This window comes from Channa argus, chromosome 14 (genome assembly GCF_033026475.1).
Source record: "Channa argus isolate prfri chromosome 14, Channa argus male v1.0, whole genome shotgun sequence".
NCBI lineage: Eukaryota > Metazoa > Chordata > Actinopteri > Anabantiformes > Channidae > Channa > Channa argus.
In genome coordinates, this window is record NC_090210.1 from 1690349 (window position 1) to 1705174 (window position 14826).

The window sequence follows — 14826 nt, forward strand, 5'->3', positions numbered from 1 at the left end:
TCTAGGTTTTATGTCATGCCTTAGTGATATAGGTATGTTGTAGATATCAGTGTAAGCTTGGAATAAGAAATAGGAAGATGTTTAATGGTTTCTAATGTTCATAAGTGAATTGTGAATAACTCAATAAAACTATCAAATTATTGTACTCATATTCTTAAAGCTTTCATAATACTGATATTTACCATACCAGTTTTTTGCATATAAGCTTTTGTTTATTTAAATATAACATACAAATTTAATCTTAAAAAAAAAAAGAGTTTTTATTTATATTTGTCCGTGGAAGGTAGAATTCACTTTTGCGGTTTCCTTGCTCGCCCTTTAGCTCCTCTTTTGCTTCCTTTCTCTCCTTTTTCCTCTATTTCCTTTTTGTCTCCAGATTTCCTCCCTTTGACTTCATTGTCTTCTTTTTTGGATGCTCCCTTTTCAGCCTTCTTCTTTGTCAACGCATCCTTATCATCTTCTTTCCCTTCTTTGGCACCCTTGCCATCTTTCTTGGTCTTCTTCTCTCCTTTGTCTGCATCCACTTTCCCAGAGACTGTTTTCACCTCCTCTTTTTCCTCTGCTTTTGCAGCTGCAGGAAAATGAGAAAAAATATTATAGGCTTCACGGCAGCATCACATAGCAGAGAATTTATTCTAACGGAATGCCCAGATAAGTAGGCTGCATGTAATGAAGCGTGTTTGTTTCTATCTGTTTTTATTAGCATGTCCTATTTATTCCTTTAATGTTTTTTTAAGTCACTTCCTTGGTGAGAAATAAACAATAAAAATTTATTGCTTTGCATGTGGTGATAGATCATCATTTAGGAGCTGACGCATTTAGGATGTACGCAGCTAAAAGAGGTTAAATATCTCCATAAAGATATTTTTCCATTCCTTTATGCTCCATTCATAAAGGAATGGAGCATCAAATATTGAAAATACAGTACAATGAAAAGGATAATTGCAATAAAACATTTATAACAATTTTGAAGAAAAAAAAACTTGCTCTTACTAACCTGCCAGCCGTGGCAGGTTATGTTTTTCCTCTGGGTACTGGGTGATTTTTGCCCACAGTCCAAAGACTTGAAATCACCCATATTTATGAATGTGAGTATGAATGGCTGTGTGTCACTGTATGTCTCTGTGTGTGGGCTCTATCTCTCTAGATGAAGGCTACTAATTATAAACTGTAATATAAATATAAGTACCCGTAGATGAATGTCAGTACATATAAAATGCCTAGGTAACTGGTAGATTAAGACATTTAACAATAAAAGTGAAAACTGTCAGATAAATGCCAATAAATATGAAAGGTATAGCTAAGTTTCTTTGAATTTATGATTAATGAGGCTGCTAAAAAGCGCAAAAGGATCTTTTATGCCCTCAGTGGAATAAGACATCCTGATAGTTGGCGAAGCTGAAAACTAACAAGATCATGAAGAGTAGTGAAAACATACAATAAATGATTTAAATTCCCTCCAGTGGTAGAGAGATGGAGCCTAATGAGGATGAGAGGAGGTTACTGATAGGTGTCTTGCTAATGTCTGTTAAAATTCACTTATATGTCATTTTGTTTGTTCTGTACAAAATGTAAAAACTTATGTGTAAATCATAGGGAGCTTTCTCAACAGAAAAATTACAGGCAGCTAATGTCTGACTAAGAAGTAACCTGACAGTTTTGCAGTTAAATAATTTTTTTGTGACCAAATAATTAGATCAAATAAATTTCAAAAGTAAATAAACATATTTTGCTAAATATCTGAATATTACTATAGATTCTCTGACTCGCTATGAAGGAAATATCACGAAATTTGGTTTTGTGCATAGAAAACCACATTATATTTTTCAAATGTTATTTTTCAGGTATGCAGAAATTACTTATAAAAGACCTAGTAACTTAAATGCAGAGTTGATCTTGCAGTTCAATTTTAGGAACAAAACTTTTAAGATTTTAGGTCAAATCTGCAAAATGAAAGACCTTAAATAGTGCTGGTACAAAGCTAACAGGGCCCAACAGCTCCCTGAAACATGTCACAGTTTTAGGCAAAAGTTACCAAATCACACCTGACCGTGTTCCACATTACACCACAGCAAATATTGCCTAAAAACTGTGAAAATTGCTCACAGGAAACACTGCAGTTGGGGCCAAATGGAGTCTCCTTGCCTTTTTGGTTTGTATGCTTCTTCAGTAGAAAAGCAAACATGTTCTCACTGCTCTACAAAAGCTGCAGAGGCACTGGATACACAAATGAAGGCCAAGAAACCAAATGACAAACACACCAAATGTCAAAAGTTGCCGAAGGAGGCTGGTATTTTGGTCCCTTGTCGTCCTGTATTAAGGGAATTCAACAGACTTTTAATAAGCACCCAACTATCAGAATGGTTTCCAAATGATTTCTTTGTATTTTTGACCACATTCAGAAGCCATCTTCCTTTGCTTTTTGTTGTTTTATAATATATACCTGCCTAGATTTTGAAGGTTGGGGAGAGGGTGCATCTGTACCACACATTTAAAACAGGATCGCTGAGGATAAATCTGATGTTGAAGCCCAAATGTTTTTTTGGACTTTTGTTCAGACTTGGGGGGGTTAATGCCTTCTCTTTCCCCTGTATGCTGCTGTTTACATTACTGTGTACATTAGGAAAAAATGTAAAGGTTCACGTTGCTCTCTCCAAAAAGGCCTTGACCCTCACACAATGGCTAAATGACAGCAAACAGTACAGATACAACTGGTAGCTACAATACCTGATCAAACTAGAGGCACTGTGCAATTTGGCTTTGTGAAAAAATGATTGTTCACTCTGACGGACTGAAGTCTGAAGTAATATGATTTGTCAAAACTGTATGTAAAATGTAAATCTCAAAAGGTTGCTCCCTGGAGGTAGAACATGTCTTTCTGACATCACCAATATTATCTGTTTTACTAAAAAATAAGTTCATATTTATATTGTGAGGAACAGAAAGAGACATGCAAAGAGCTTAAATGCCTTTTCACTCGTCTACCACTGATTAGCTGGCAAGCTGTGAACCTTTTCAGAACTAAGGGGGACAGACGTGTTGGAAATGTGTTTGCAACAATTCTAGTGACACCAACAACATCTTATTCTGAGCTACTTGAAATTATGCACTAAAGCTGGTCCAGTAAGAGTTGATGGTCGATAAGTGAAGGTAGCTAATGTAGGAAAAATGTATTCACAACTCTTTCTTTTCAATCCTTATGTTTTATTCAATGTTGTGCAAGCCATTTGGAGAAAAGGGGGGATTTGTTCTCTGTCTTTCTCTTAGCACAAATATTGGCAGTGACACCGTTTTTTTTATCATATTTTGTTAAGATGCTCTTAACTGTCTGGTAGGTACATATAAATTTAGACACTGAGAAAATCTTAATGGACAATGTCAGATGTCTTAATGGTGCAGAAGACATATCTTGGTCAGTTTCCTGAATAAGTAATATCTGTCTGATTAGTTGATTATAAAACAAATCGAATCAGGCTGAATGCCTTATTAATATATATGAAAATATGTTTATGCACACATTCATAGAGATAGGAGTTTATTTATTTATTGTCATATCCACGGTTGACTTCAGTGATTGTACTGGGGGGTTATTGTACCTTTGCATAAAGAAAGAAACTTCAAAACATTTTCATCATGAACTTCATTTTATGTGTTGTAAGATGTTTACTGCTTTAAATTCAAAAACACTTTGCTCCGTCTATATTCTTTCATTTGGTTCCTCAGATTTTGATTGCACATTTCATCTCAGTTTAAGCCAAGCAAGATATAATCAGTGAAGAAAAGCAGCCATTTGCCTAGATATCACATTTATGCTGCCATTCTAAGTTAATCCAGAAGGAAACCTGAGAGTGTGGTTTGTTGGAAGATTTTGGTTAATGTAGCTAGAAAACCAGTTCATCCGCACTCTCATGCTTTATACAGTCACCTTGCTTTAGCTTCCCTCCTAGACATACAGTTGATTAGTTGCTCCAATACATATTGGATTAATCTCTGCGATGGTACTAAAAATTAAAGATATGCGTAGGCTCTGAAAGTAGATATGTCAGCATGTGATTTCATTCAATGTGCATCTTACTTAAAATAATTACAATGCAAAAAAACTTCCCAATCAATTGCATAATTACCAGTAAATGTACTTGTGAACACATATGCATGATACTGTACATCGTCAAGTGAAACAGATCAGTCCATGTTTGTTACTATTCCTAACCAGAATAAAAACACAGCTAAGCAGTTAAAATGGTTTCGAAATAGACAGGCAAAAGCCCAAATTCCTTGGAGAAAAAAGTAATACCAAGAACATTAATCAGATATAATTATTAATATCTAATTAATACTGGTAAACAGTTACAATTGTATGAGTTGTTTTATTGAAGACTTATAAGAAAACAAGCAGGAAAACAGACACAGCGCACAAACAATGATGCATGCAGCATGCAAGATAATTTGAACTACTGTCATACAAGTTTTCTGATGTTCTACAATGTCATCAAAGTATTTAGTCCTTGATATTTTCATGCATATATGATTTATTCAAAAAGTGCTACAGGTTTTTGTAATGAGAACTGAGTTAGATTATCAGTTGGATGTTTCACCTCACACCCTTCAGAACAGAGGAACTCTTTCTAATGTGAGGTGAAACATCTCCAAGAACCTCAAGCAAGTCTGCTTACCATCAAAAAGGACTTTTGGAAATACTGTGACATGGGTTAAATATCTCCACAAACATGAAGAAAAATATGTGGGTGTTTATTAAAACTAGGTTTTAAGAAAAAGCTTCATAAGATACAAAAGAATTAACTACAAAAGTCCAGCTGTCCCAAGGAAATCATATTTGCAGTATTAGTACAATTTCGGTCACAGTCAAGCCACCAAGTAAGATTTAGATTTTCAATGCATTTGAAAATTGATGTGGTAAGCAACTGAATGAGACATGTCTTTTCTTTAGCTTGAATCTGATCTATAAAGCCTTTGAAGGAAGATCAAAAGCACTAACCACAGGGAAGTGGATGAATAGAACTTTTAGGTTACCTACCACTGTATGTTCACTGTATATACTATATTTTTAAACTCACTTAGCCCAGAGTTGTGTCTGAGATAAGAGTAGAAGACAACTAGGCAAATCATCCTGTGTCTGGCAAAGTGAGGGAGTTGCCGTGCTCCTCACTGACCCTAACTACTGAGAGCTGGCTGTTGTTAGCACTTTGGGTTTGGACCTGTTCAGACACTGTCTGTACTGCAGAAGCATCGGGGGTAGCTAAAAAAGAAGGAGGGGAGGGAGGAGAATAGAAGCGAAGAGAGGAGAAGAGAAGAGAAGAGAAGGGAAGAGAAGGGAAGAGAAATTAAGTATAAACACAGCATAAAACAGTGCAGAAGATTTCAAGAATTCAAAGTCCAGAAAGTCTTATCAGGCGAAAGGATAAGGTTGGAAATTTAGGAAATTGAAGCTTCCCTAGAAAATAAGCTAAAAAACATGTGTCCTCTTAGTCATAATCATAACGTAGAAAGCAAGAAAAGTATTGAATACTCTTCTCATTGACAGAGGCCCATGTCCACCTGAAGCCCCACATCCACATTAAGCTGGACTCATCCAACATATTTCCCCAAGTTGGCCGATCTCTGGGGTTTGTTTTTGGACAAAGCAATAACCAATAACATTTAGTAGTCACCAGTATTTGACGTTTCTTTGCACAGAAAGAGGATCAAAAAAACTGGCTCCACAGAAAACACTTTCCAGAAAGTGATTCCAGAATAACACCACAGTTAACAGAGGTACTTGCTTGTTATTATTACCAATTTAGAAGGTACTCACATCCTGGGATCTCAGTCAGCTCATTCAGAGGTGGCACTGTCTCTAATGTGTTGGCGTATTTCTTGGCGGCCTGTCTTTGTGCGTGTCGTGCTTCTATTTCCTTTTTCGTTCTTGGGATTCGACATTTGAATATACAACATAAAGTAATGACTGAGGAAGACAAAAGAAGAAATAACAGGTTTATTTGATTAAGGCATGTTACAAATTGAAACATTTCATTTAGTACATCATTTGCCTAACTTTAGGGAACCCCTACCCCAAAGTACAAAAACTATCATTTAGTTATCCCTGTTAGTAATCCAGAGTTTTTTTTATCATGTATTCATGTGTTTATTTGTCCTAACCCAACCTAACAACCTGAGCAGCTTGCTATGACGCATAGTTACATTTCATTGTTAAGTGATGTCTAGACATTGAGAGTCACATCATGTGAATGGAAAACTAGCGGCTATAAAATGGAGAAATCCTCGTCGCATGTCAATAGGGGAACTTGGTACATAGCAGATTAAAGTTTTTTTGTACTTAAATCTTAAAAAAAAAACTTCCTTTCTGCTCTTTCTCGCACTTGCATCTTGTGAACCGTGAACACTTTTCTGATGGGACTTTGCTTTGATGTTTTCTCTTTGACTTATATTTTTGCTGCCTTGTAATTCACTTGTAAGTCGCTTTGGATAAAAGCGTCTGCTAAATGACTAAATGTAAATGGAGAATATACATTTTTCTGAGCATGACAAACCCTGCGAATTTAATTTTGTCATTATCAGGCTTGATGAATCCAGTCCAATCTTGTTTGAATAGTGTTGAAGAGCTGTGACATTACTTTCTTTTATCCCCATTCATGTCATGTGTTTTTGTAATTTGCATAAACTGACCTTGTAAACAAAGACTGGCCCAATATTATCTTGTCAGATGAACAAATCAGAAAGTCTCTCAGGTATATCACATGCACTAACACGCACACCTTTCTTCATGCTATAGTTGCTGTGATTAATACGATGACTCACAAAAATAAGCCCTGTGTTTTCTGACATAATATCGTCATCATTCCTACAAATCATACTCTGTTTGATAATCACACCAGATATGCATAATTGCTTTAAATGACATTGTTGGCTGGCAGTTATTTCTCAAAATAAAGACACAGCAGAATTAGTTCATGAGATATACTGACCAACTGCTAAAACAAACACTGAAAAGATGCCAATGACCTGCCATAACCGCAGCCCCCAGAAAACAACAGTCTCTGAAGTGACAGGATCCGGTTTCTTTGGGGGATCTGTTGGTGCAAGCTGTGAAAAAAAAAAGAGAGTTTGATTTAAGAGAACATTTCAAGGAATAAACCAAACCTTAGAGGAATTTAAGCTTTATATCCAAGAATATTGCTCAGTTTCATTTAAAATAGGCATTATAGTGTCAGTGAAAGATTTTTCAGCTCTGTATCTTTCTGACTGTTGCATATTTCATATTGCATATTACAATATTTCATATATGAAAGAAGTATTTGAAGGGTGCACTATCCCCAATGATCAATGACAAATGACCAGAATGTTCAAAGGAGTTTTTAGTTTTCTCTCAAGCATGAATCACATGTCCTCATACGTTCAAACGTTCATATTTATCCCATGACGCTATAATGCACTGTATTCTGTTGGCATGGTTTACATAGTCATTTTTTAAATGTATGGCAATTTACCGAAGTGACAAGAAAGAGTCGTTTGAAATTAAACATCAGAGCTGACTTAAAAGACAATTTCAAGGGCATTGGCACAATAATAAAAAACAAAAGGTGGATCTAGGTGAAAAGACCATTTTTACAAGGCTGCTGTCAGGGACCAAGCAGCTAGACATTGGAATTTCATTTCAAAGAAAGCTGGGTTTTTATTGGCCCAAAATACAACAAAATTGGCCCCTGAAAGAGGTCAACAAAAGATACTGTAACTAAACTTAAAACATCAAACTGAACAAATTCTAACCATGAACAAAGACAAAACTAACCAAACCTGAGGGAACAAAAAGGGGCAACATGGCCAAACTAATAAGAGACACAAGGGGTTGACATTACTGTAACTAAACAAATTATAAACACACAAGACAGACAGTTAACATTCTCAGATTTCTAAATATAAACAATAAAAGCAATGACAAAATAATTTAACAGATAAAGTTTTAAATGACGTAGAAGAACTAAAGAAACACATGCAAGGGCATCAATCCAATCTTTTGTTTGGATGGCCAACACCCCAGGACCAGCACAACGGTAACGCAAGATAAAGGGAAATTAGGTCAATAAATCTTAAATTAAATTACTTTAAGTACTGACAATACAAAATGAACAAATCTGGGATGTGGTCAAGGCTGCAGCCATCACAGCTGCTAAAAAAAAAAACTAAACACCCACATAAGCTGTGGGGTTTTATGCCTTTGCCTCCATCAGAGTTTGCCCCATACTCAACACCCACAAGTGTCTACAAACCTGACTGGCATGCGAATGGAGCAGGTTGGTTTCCTTCCTGCATTTTCTCTGAACTTACACAGTGGTCTTGGATGTCTCAATTCTATGCCGCGCAGTTCAGTCAATAATGCCCCAAAACAAACACCTGTCTCCAGAGCTAGGGATGGAAGAATAATAATTATGAACTGCGGATGTATGTTTGTGTCTTTGTGTTCAATCGATGGGTTGGATCAGTAGCCAGTGGTGTCAGTTTCCTAATAAAATTACTGAGGAGTTCTCCCTGTCTACTGTATATCGATTGCTTGATTGGATAACACAAAGTTAATTTTGGAAAGTTTACACTTTAGAATCTAAAACATCAAGCAATGAATCTGTAACTGGAAACTTATTACATTTACTGCCTTTACTGATAAAACCATTATGCTGTGACATAGAAATATGTTCTAAAAATAAGCCTGAATGCTACAGAGGGCAAGCTAACGTTGGTAGAAATTATGTAAATGTAACGTACTTAAAAATGTGCAATGCCAAATAAGTGTAATGTCAAATACAAAAAAATGGATGCACTAAATAACAATTTGCAAGTTCATTTTGAAACAAATTATTTGGCAGTCCAGGAGATCATCCTACTCCAACTGTGTGGTCTCATGCCAGTCAGGTTTCACCCTGAAACATATTTATCTACAGCTTTGTGGCTGTAAGTTCTTTTGGTTCATGATGAAGGGACCAAACATATAATAAAAGATGTTGATTTTGCAACATACAACGTGGCATCTTTCCAGAATATCGGTATGTGTCTGCCCTTTTGTGTCAGCAGGGGAAAAGTACATTCTGTTTTTTGGTATTTATCAGTGCAGATAGGCATCAACAACATGCCAAATGTAACAGTACACTCTTCAGGGCCTCCACGTTGTTTGTCTGCCGAGGGGGACACAAGAGACATTTTGAACTACAACAAAAAAGGAGCAGAGCAAAGAGTCCAAACAAATGTACACTGCTGTGAAACTACCACAGAAGCATCAGCTTTTTTTCTTCTGGAGTGATTATGTAATGCTAGGTTCCTCCTACTGGAAGAGAATTTCATGTGGCAGAATTAGTGGGTATACGCCTCAAATTTTTCTTTGGCGATTTTATTTGGAGTTATTATACAAACTATGACTATCTTTCATACTGACCTCAAGTTACCTCGCATTACTCATTAGTCCTTTGCTATACAATGTTGCCTCTAGGCAACAACGCTATTTTCACCAATTTAGAATTACAGGCTGCATATGTAATGTCACTGCTTGTTAAAATAATGGGGGAAGGGGATTTAATTAACTGATAAAATCCTTGCTCTGGGTCATGTCACCTGTAGGTGGCCATTCTTAGATCATTTCATGGCGAAATTGCAGAAATTGCAACAAAAGAAAATTTTCTTCCCTTAAAACCTATTTATCCCACGTACTGAGTTAACATGTTTTAACACTGATTACAATAATGTATATTTTTATGTTTAAATTGGTTTGTTGTCTAGCAGCGAAACTGAATGACAGAAACACACCTTGAGTGTATCAAGTAACCTACTCGCAGGCACTTGGTTATGACTTGGTGCGATGTCTTTGGCATTATATTTAAATTTTTTTGCATTTGTGAAAATTGCTTTTATTCTGTATTAATGTTAAATTGCTGTTGCCAGTTCTGTCATGCAGCAGGTAAATTTTGTACAGATAATTAAACAATCTATCTAAATAATTTTTAGATTGTTTAATTTTCTTTGGATCTGTAAATTTAAAGTGCTTTAACACAACATGTTTATTCTGCTGTCTTCAGCAGTGCATGTGAATAACATCTGAGTAACCTGGATACTTAAGTGCATGTAAACGCAGTCATAGACTTTGGAACAAGAATGTAATTCTGCAGCTGCTAACAATTGAAAAGGTCGACATTTCACTTTGAAAACATGTTAAGTTTCAGCAATGACTGTGTCCAGAATCTCAGAGCTAAAACTAAGCATTAAAAAGTTAAATATGTTTATCCAAGAATCCTAGATTAGACTACAGTCAACACTTGAACCTGCTTCAAAATTTAATACTGTTGAGTTTCCTGATATTTTGAGCCCAAGTGTCAAGTAATTCACAAAACAGCAACCTATAGGTTACTTTTTTTTTTGTCCTTTCAGCTTGTCCCGTGAGTTCAGGGTCACCACAGCGGATCATTGTCCACATGATAATTTGGCACAGGTTTTTTTTTTTTTTACGCCAGATGCCCTTCCTGACACAACCCTCCCCAATTTCTACCGGGCTTCGACTGGCACTGCACAGCTGGGGAGGGGAACGGGCTGTTAGGGGTCCAGTGTCTTGCCCAGGGACACTTCGACATATAGCCTGGGCCGGGGATAGAACCACTCACCCTGTGGTCCGTGGAAACCTGCCTTTACCAACTGAGCTACAGCTGCCCCAGCGACCTATAAGTTACTAACGAGGGTTAAAAGGGTCAAAACACATATTTTTCAATATTGTATCACTTAACCCCCTTTTCCTTCACAGAAAACACGTGTCCACTTTTTGCTCATTTAAACAAAAGTTGCAAACAGGCGCCTGCATCAAACCAGCTGCACATGGCTAATTATTTACCACGAACCAACAGGAGCACATGAGTAATTTACATTCAGACTATAATGACAATTGAATGTACATCGTCATCATTATTGATTATACAAACCCAAAAACATGCTCAATAAAAATAAGACTTTTACAAAACAATTCTGTTGCTGATGTTACTTCCAGCCAGCTTTACCCATCAAACCCCCCTGACATATATTTCACCTTATTTATATGTTGATTTTTGGTTCATTTATTACCTGTTTCTGTTTTTGTAAATCATAGTTTTGTACTTTGGACTTTTTTTTTTAACATGACACACACCATGACTGGGGCTGCAAGTGACACAAAGGCTGATCATATGGCAGGTCCTCAGTGAGTCAAACAAAAAAAAGGTATTTGTATTCACCAACACCTCCTGTGATCTGGCACTGGGTTAAAGGGCATGAAAATATTTAGGTTGCACTGCCTGCTTTGGCACCAGTGTAGATCTGGGCCCAGCTTTCTAGTAGGCTTTAAACAGCCTGGAGTTAGACCGGAAGCACCAGAAATATCACTGATTCTTCTGCAAGTACCTCTGGTTGCCAAACAGCAGTAGGTCTAGACTGGATTAGAATCAAGTTTTATTTAGGGTCCACTGACCAGTTTCCAGCTTGTTTGTTTGTTTTTTTATTTACTGGAGTTTTCCCGCTCACAAAACCATTTTAAACCGATTTGTTAGCCTGGAAAATGGCAAATAAACCTTAGTCTAGATAAAGAATATAACGGATATACCTGCCTCCCCGGGGTGTGTTTCCACCATTTAGCCACCCATTACTTCCACCATTCTTATAGTACTGATGCTATTTCCTGAACATTTCCTAAAATTCCTAAAATTACCGTATAAGGTTAAAAAGCATACATTAAATTAAGGGTGACAAATAAACCCGCCCTTAAATCTAACAGAGAACCTGAAACTATAGGTCCGGCCTACAACGTGGATACTACAAACATCACATTTAATCATTTAAGTGATACTGCAGAGCCAAAGTCAGTGAATGTCAACACATCAGAACAGAGTTATAGGTGTAATAAGCAACATATTGTCCACGGTTTCTTTATAACTATGTACAGTAACAATCATTATCTATTAGTATCAACCTTATTGTTCTTACTGTGTATTCAACATGCAATTTAAATGTAATGACAAATCAGCTTTCTGTTGTTACTAATATGTCAGATTAGTGTAATTTAAAGACTGATCACTCATGTTAGTACGATGTACCAAGTAAATGTTCTATTTATCAGAAACTGCTATTTTTGCCTTGTCCTTGAGAGAAACTAATGCCATTCAGCTGCTGTTTTTTTTCTAGTCAGATCAGCCCAAAAGCACAACAACAACTTGCTACACCAGGAGTCGTCACATTTATCCTCCTGTTGGCAGCAATTCACACACGTGGTTTGGCTGTTTATGTAATTCCAAATAGCAGATCAGGTTTCAACATATGTTCAGTCACACCTTAAGTGTGAAAAATAAAGTGACTAAACGAAAGACACAGATCACATAAGGCTACCTTTCAGATGACAAAGCAACTGTGCCCATCACAGAGAAAGCCTCAGAATATTCCTGAGATGAACCTGTGGAGGACATGATGATGTATCAGGCTCTTACCTCAGGATCCGGGATCTGAGAGAACACATAGGACAAGCACTGGGACAGCAGCACTGCTCCCCAGCCCCGTAGTCGGAGCTGAGGTGGACACACCGGCTCATCTCCCACCATTCTCTTCCCCCTCAGTCTCCCTGCAGCCACCCTGCCCCGTCTCTCCCCACCAGTGCCGTACACAGGACAAGACCACAATGTCCCAGGATGATTAATGGTGAGTGTGGTGCTGATGGCTTCCTCCCATCTCCACTTGTCTGCTGCTATCTTCCTCTATCTTTTGTTTCTTTTTTTTTAACCACAATGCTGCAGGAATCCAAAGACCGGCAGTCACCACTGCAGCCAGCTGAAAACTGCTTCCCTACAATGGAGGGACTCAGCCCTGCCCTGCAGTTAGGACACATTAATTAATTAATAGACCCGGTGTGGTTTACAGCCAGCTCAGCCTGCTGGGGACAGACAGTTAACACAATGTGGGGGATGGGCTGTAAAATTAACCATGTGGTCGGCCTGTGCACGACAGCGAAGTACATGGCTGTGAGCATCATCGCCTTCATTACCCCAGAAGGCTGGAGTGTAAAACATACACCCTTTTAGTGCGGCAAAATATGAAGCACGAAACCGCTGAGCTGACCACAGTTTTTATTTTGCACCTGCCAAAATAAAAAATGGTGGAATGAAATCACTTTAGCTGCAGTCATTCGTGTTCACCTTGGAATATTTTGATGCAGCCGTGTCTAAAATATTCAGACAGTATTTGATATTTCACACTTACTGTATGTCATATACTACTTGTGAAACACTCAGTAGGGCCCCATCTGAAAGTACAAAAACAGTGGCAATATTATATCTCTCACTGTCAACATCTCTGCCATCTCTCCAACCTTTGTTTTGACCGGTAACTAACTAATTTCCTTTTTTATCTTTGACCCTTTCTTACACACAACTTCCTGTATCTGTGCCATACGCTCTTACCTTCTGTTAATTCCTTGGATCATCAGCTTGACTGTTTACACCTGCTTACCTGTCTGTATTAACCCTGCTCCAATCCAGCTTTCCTGTCACATTTTCCGATCCGTTCAGTTGTTCAGAGGACTCTCCTGTTTGCTAGTCTGCCCCAATTGATCTCCTGGTGTTTACTGATCCTTCCTGCCTAACCTCATTTCTGTCTGCTCCCTTTGTTGGGTTTTCATTGTCTGGCTTGACTCTGGTTGGTGTCCGTTAACCATTCTCCTAAGCTTCCCTTACACAGGCTATGCAAACTGGAAATACCCCAGGAAGCACTTTGTGAAGTACTAATACCACAAAATAGTAGGACTTTTTGGCCACTTAGAAGCAGTAGAAATATTCAAGAGTAACACTAGGGTTTGTTGGAGTCTTTAGAATGATAGGCACATTTTGTTACTTACTTATACTGTAGTAACTGTAGTCAATTAAATGGTAAATGGTCTGCACTTATACAGCACTTTTCTACCTATTGGCACTCAAAACACTTTACACTGCTTCTTATTTACCCATTCACACTCACAATCACACACACACTCATACACCGATGGGGAAGCTGCTATGAAGCTGGCCAACACTCACCGGGAGCAACTAAGTTGGGGTTCAGTGTCTTGCTCAAGGACACTTCAACATGTGACCAGAGGAGCCGGGGATTGAACCAACAACTGTGAGATTGGTGGACAACCGCTCTACCTTCCTGCGCCACAGTCGAATTAACTGATGTTCTTACAGTAACGTGGATAGCTGTACTCACCCAAGGGACCAAGACAATGTGGAATTTATTATACCACATTATTTCTGGAAATGTACAGTATTTTTTACAAGAATAAATAAAATGTACAGTTTATTGTGACCAAAAGCTGAAAACAGTGCTATTGTGGTGTTTATAAGAAACTACAGCACGTGTACTGCACACTTACTATGTACGTGTGTAGACGTGGTCAAGACGATCTGCTGAAGTTCAAATAACTCAAATAACCACCTGTCACATCCAAGGTATGCAGAAGAACCTCTGCATGTTTAATGTGGGTAGAGATGAATGTTGGACTGTAGCAGAAGTCCACACCAGGTGCCATTCAGCTTAGAGCAGGAATCTGAGGCTGCAATTTTAGCACAGGCTCACGAAAGTTAGACAAAGAGGATAAATGTCACAGCCTACCTAAATATTTTTGTTGATGACCATGTCCACATTGTGTGACCACATTGTGCCCATCTTCTGATGGTTACTTCTAGACGAATAAATCTCCATGTCTCGAAGCTTAAACCTCCAACTGGTTTCCTGAACATGACAATGAGCTCAGTGTACTCAGATTGCCTAATCTCAACCAGATCT

The 14826-nt window shown here is 37.8% G+C and overlaps 1 protein-coding gene across 1 annotated transcript; it reads right to left on the bottom strand.

Moving 5' to 3' along the window:
- Positions 1-278: 278 nt before the first annotated feature.
- Positions 279-12939, bottom strand: tmie (transmembrane inner ear). The gene is made up of 4 exons (XM_067474048.1): positions 12498-12939; positions 6984-7101; positions 5813-5962; positions 279-571 (listed from the first exon to the last, which is right to left on the bottom strand). The coding sequence occupies exons 1-4, from the start codon at positions 12606-12608 to the stop codon at positions 291-293; spliced, it is 660 nt and encodes a 219-aa protein (XP_067330149.1). The 5' UTR covers positions 12609-12939; the 3' UTR covers positions 279-290.
- Between the last annotated feature and the right edge of the window lie 1887 nt (positions 12940-14826).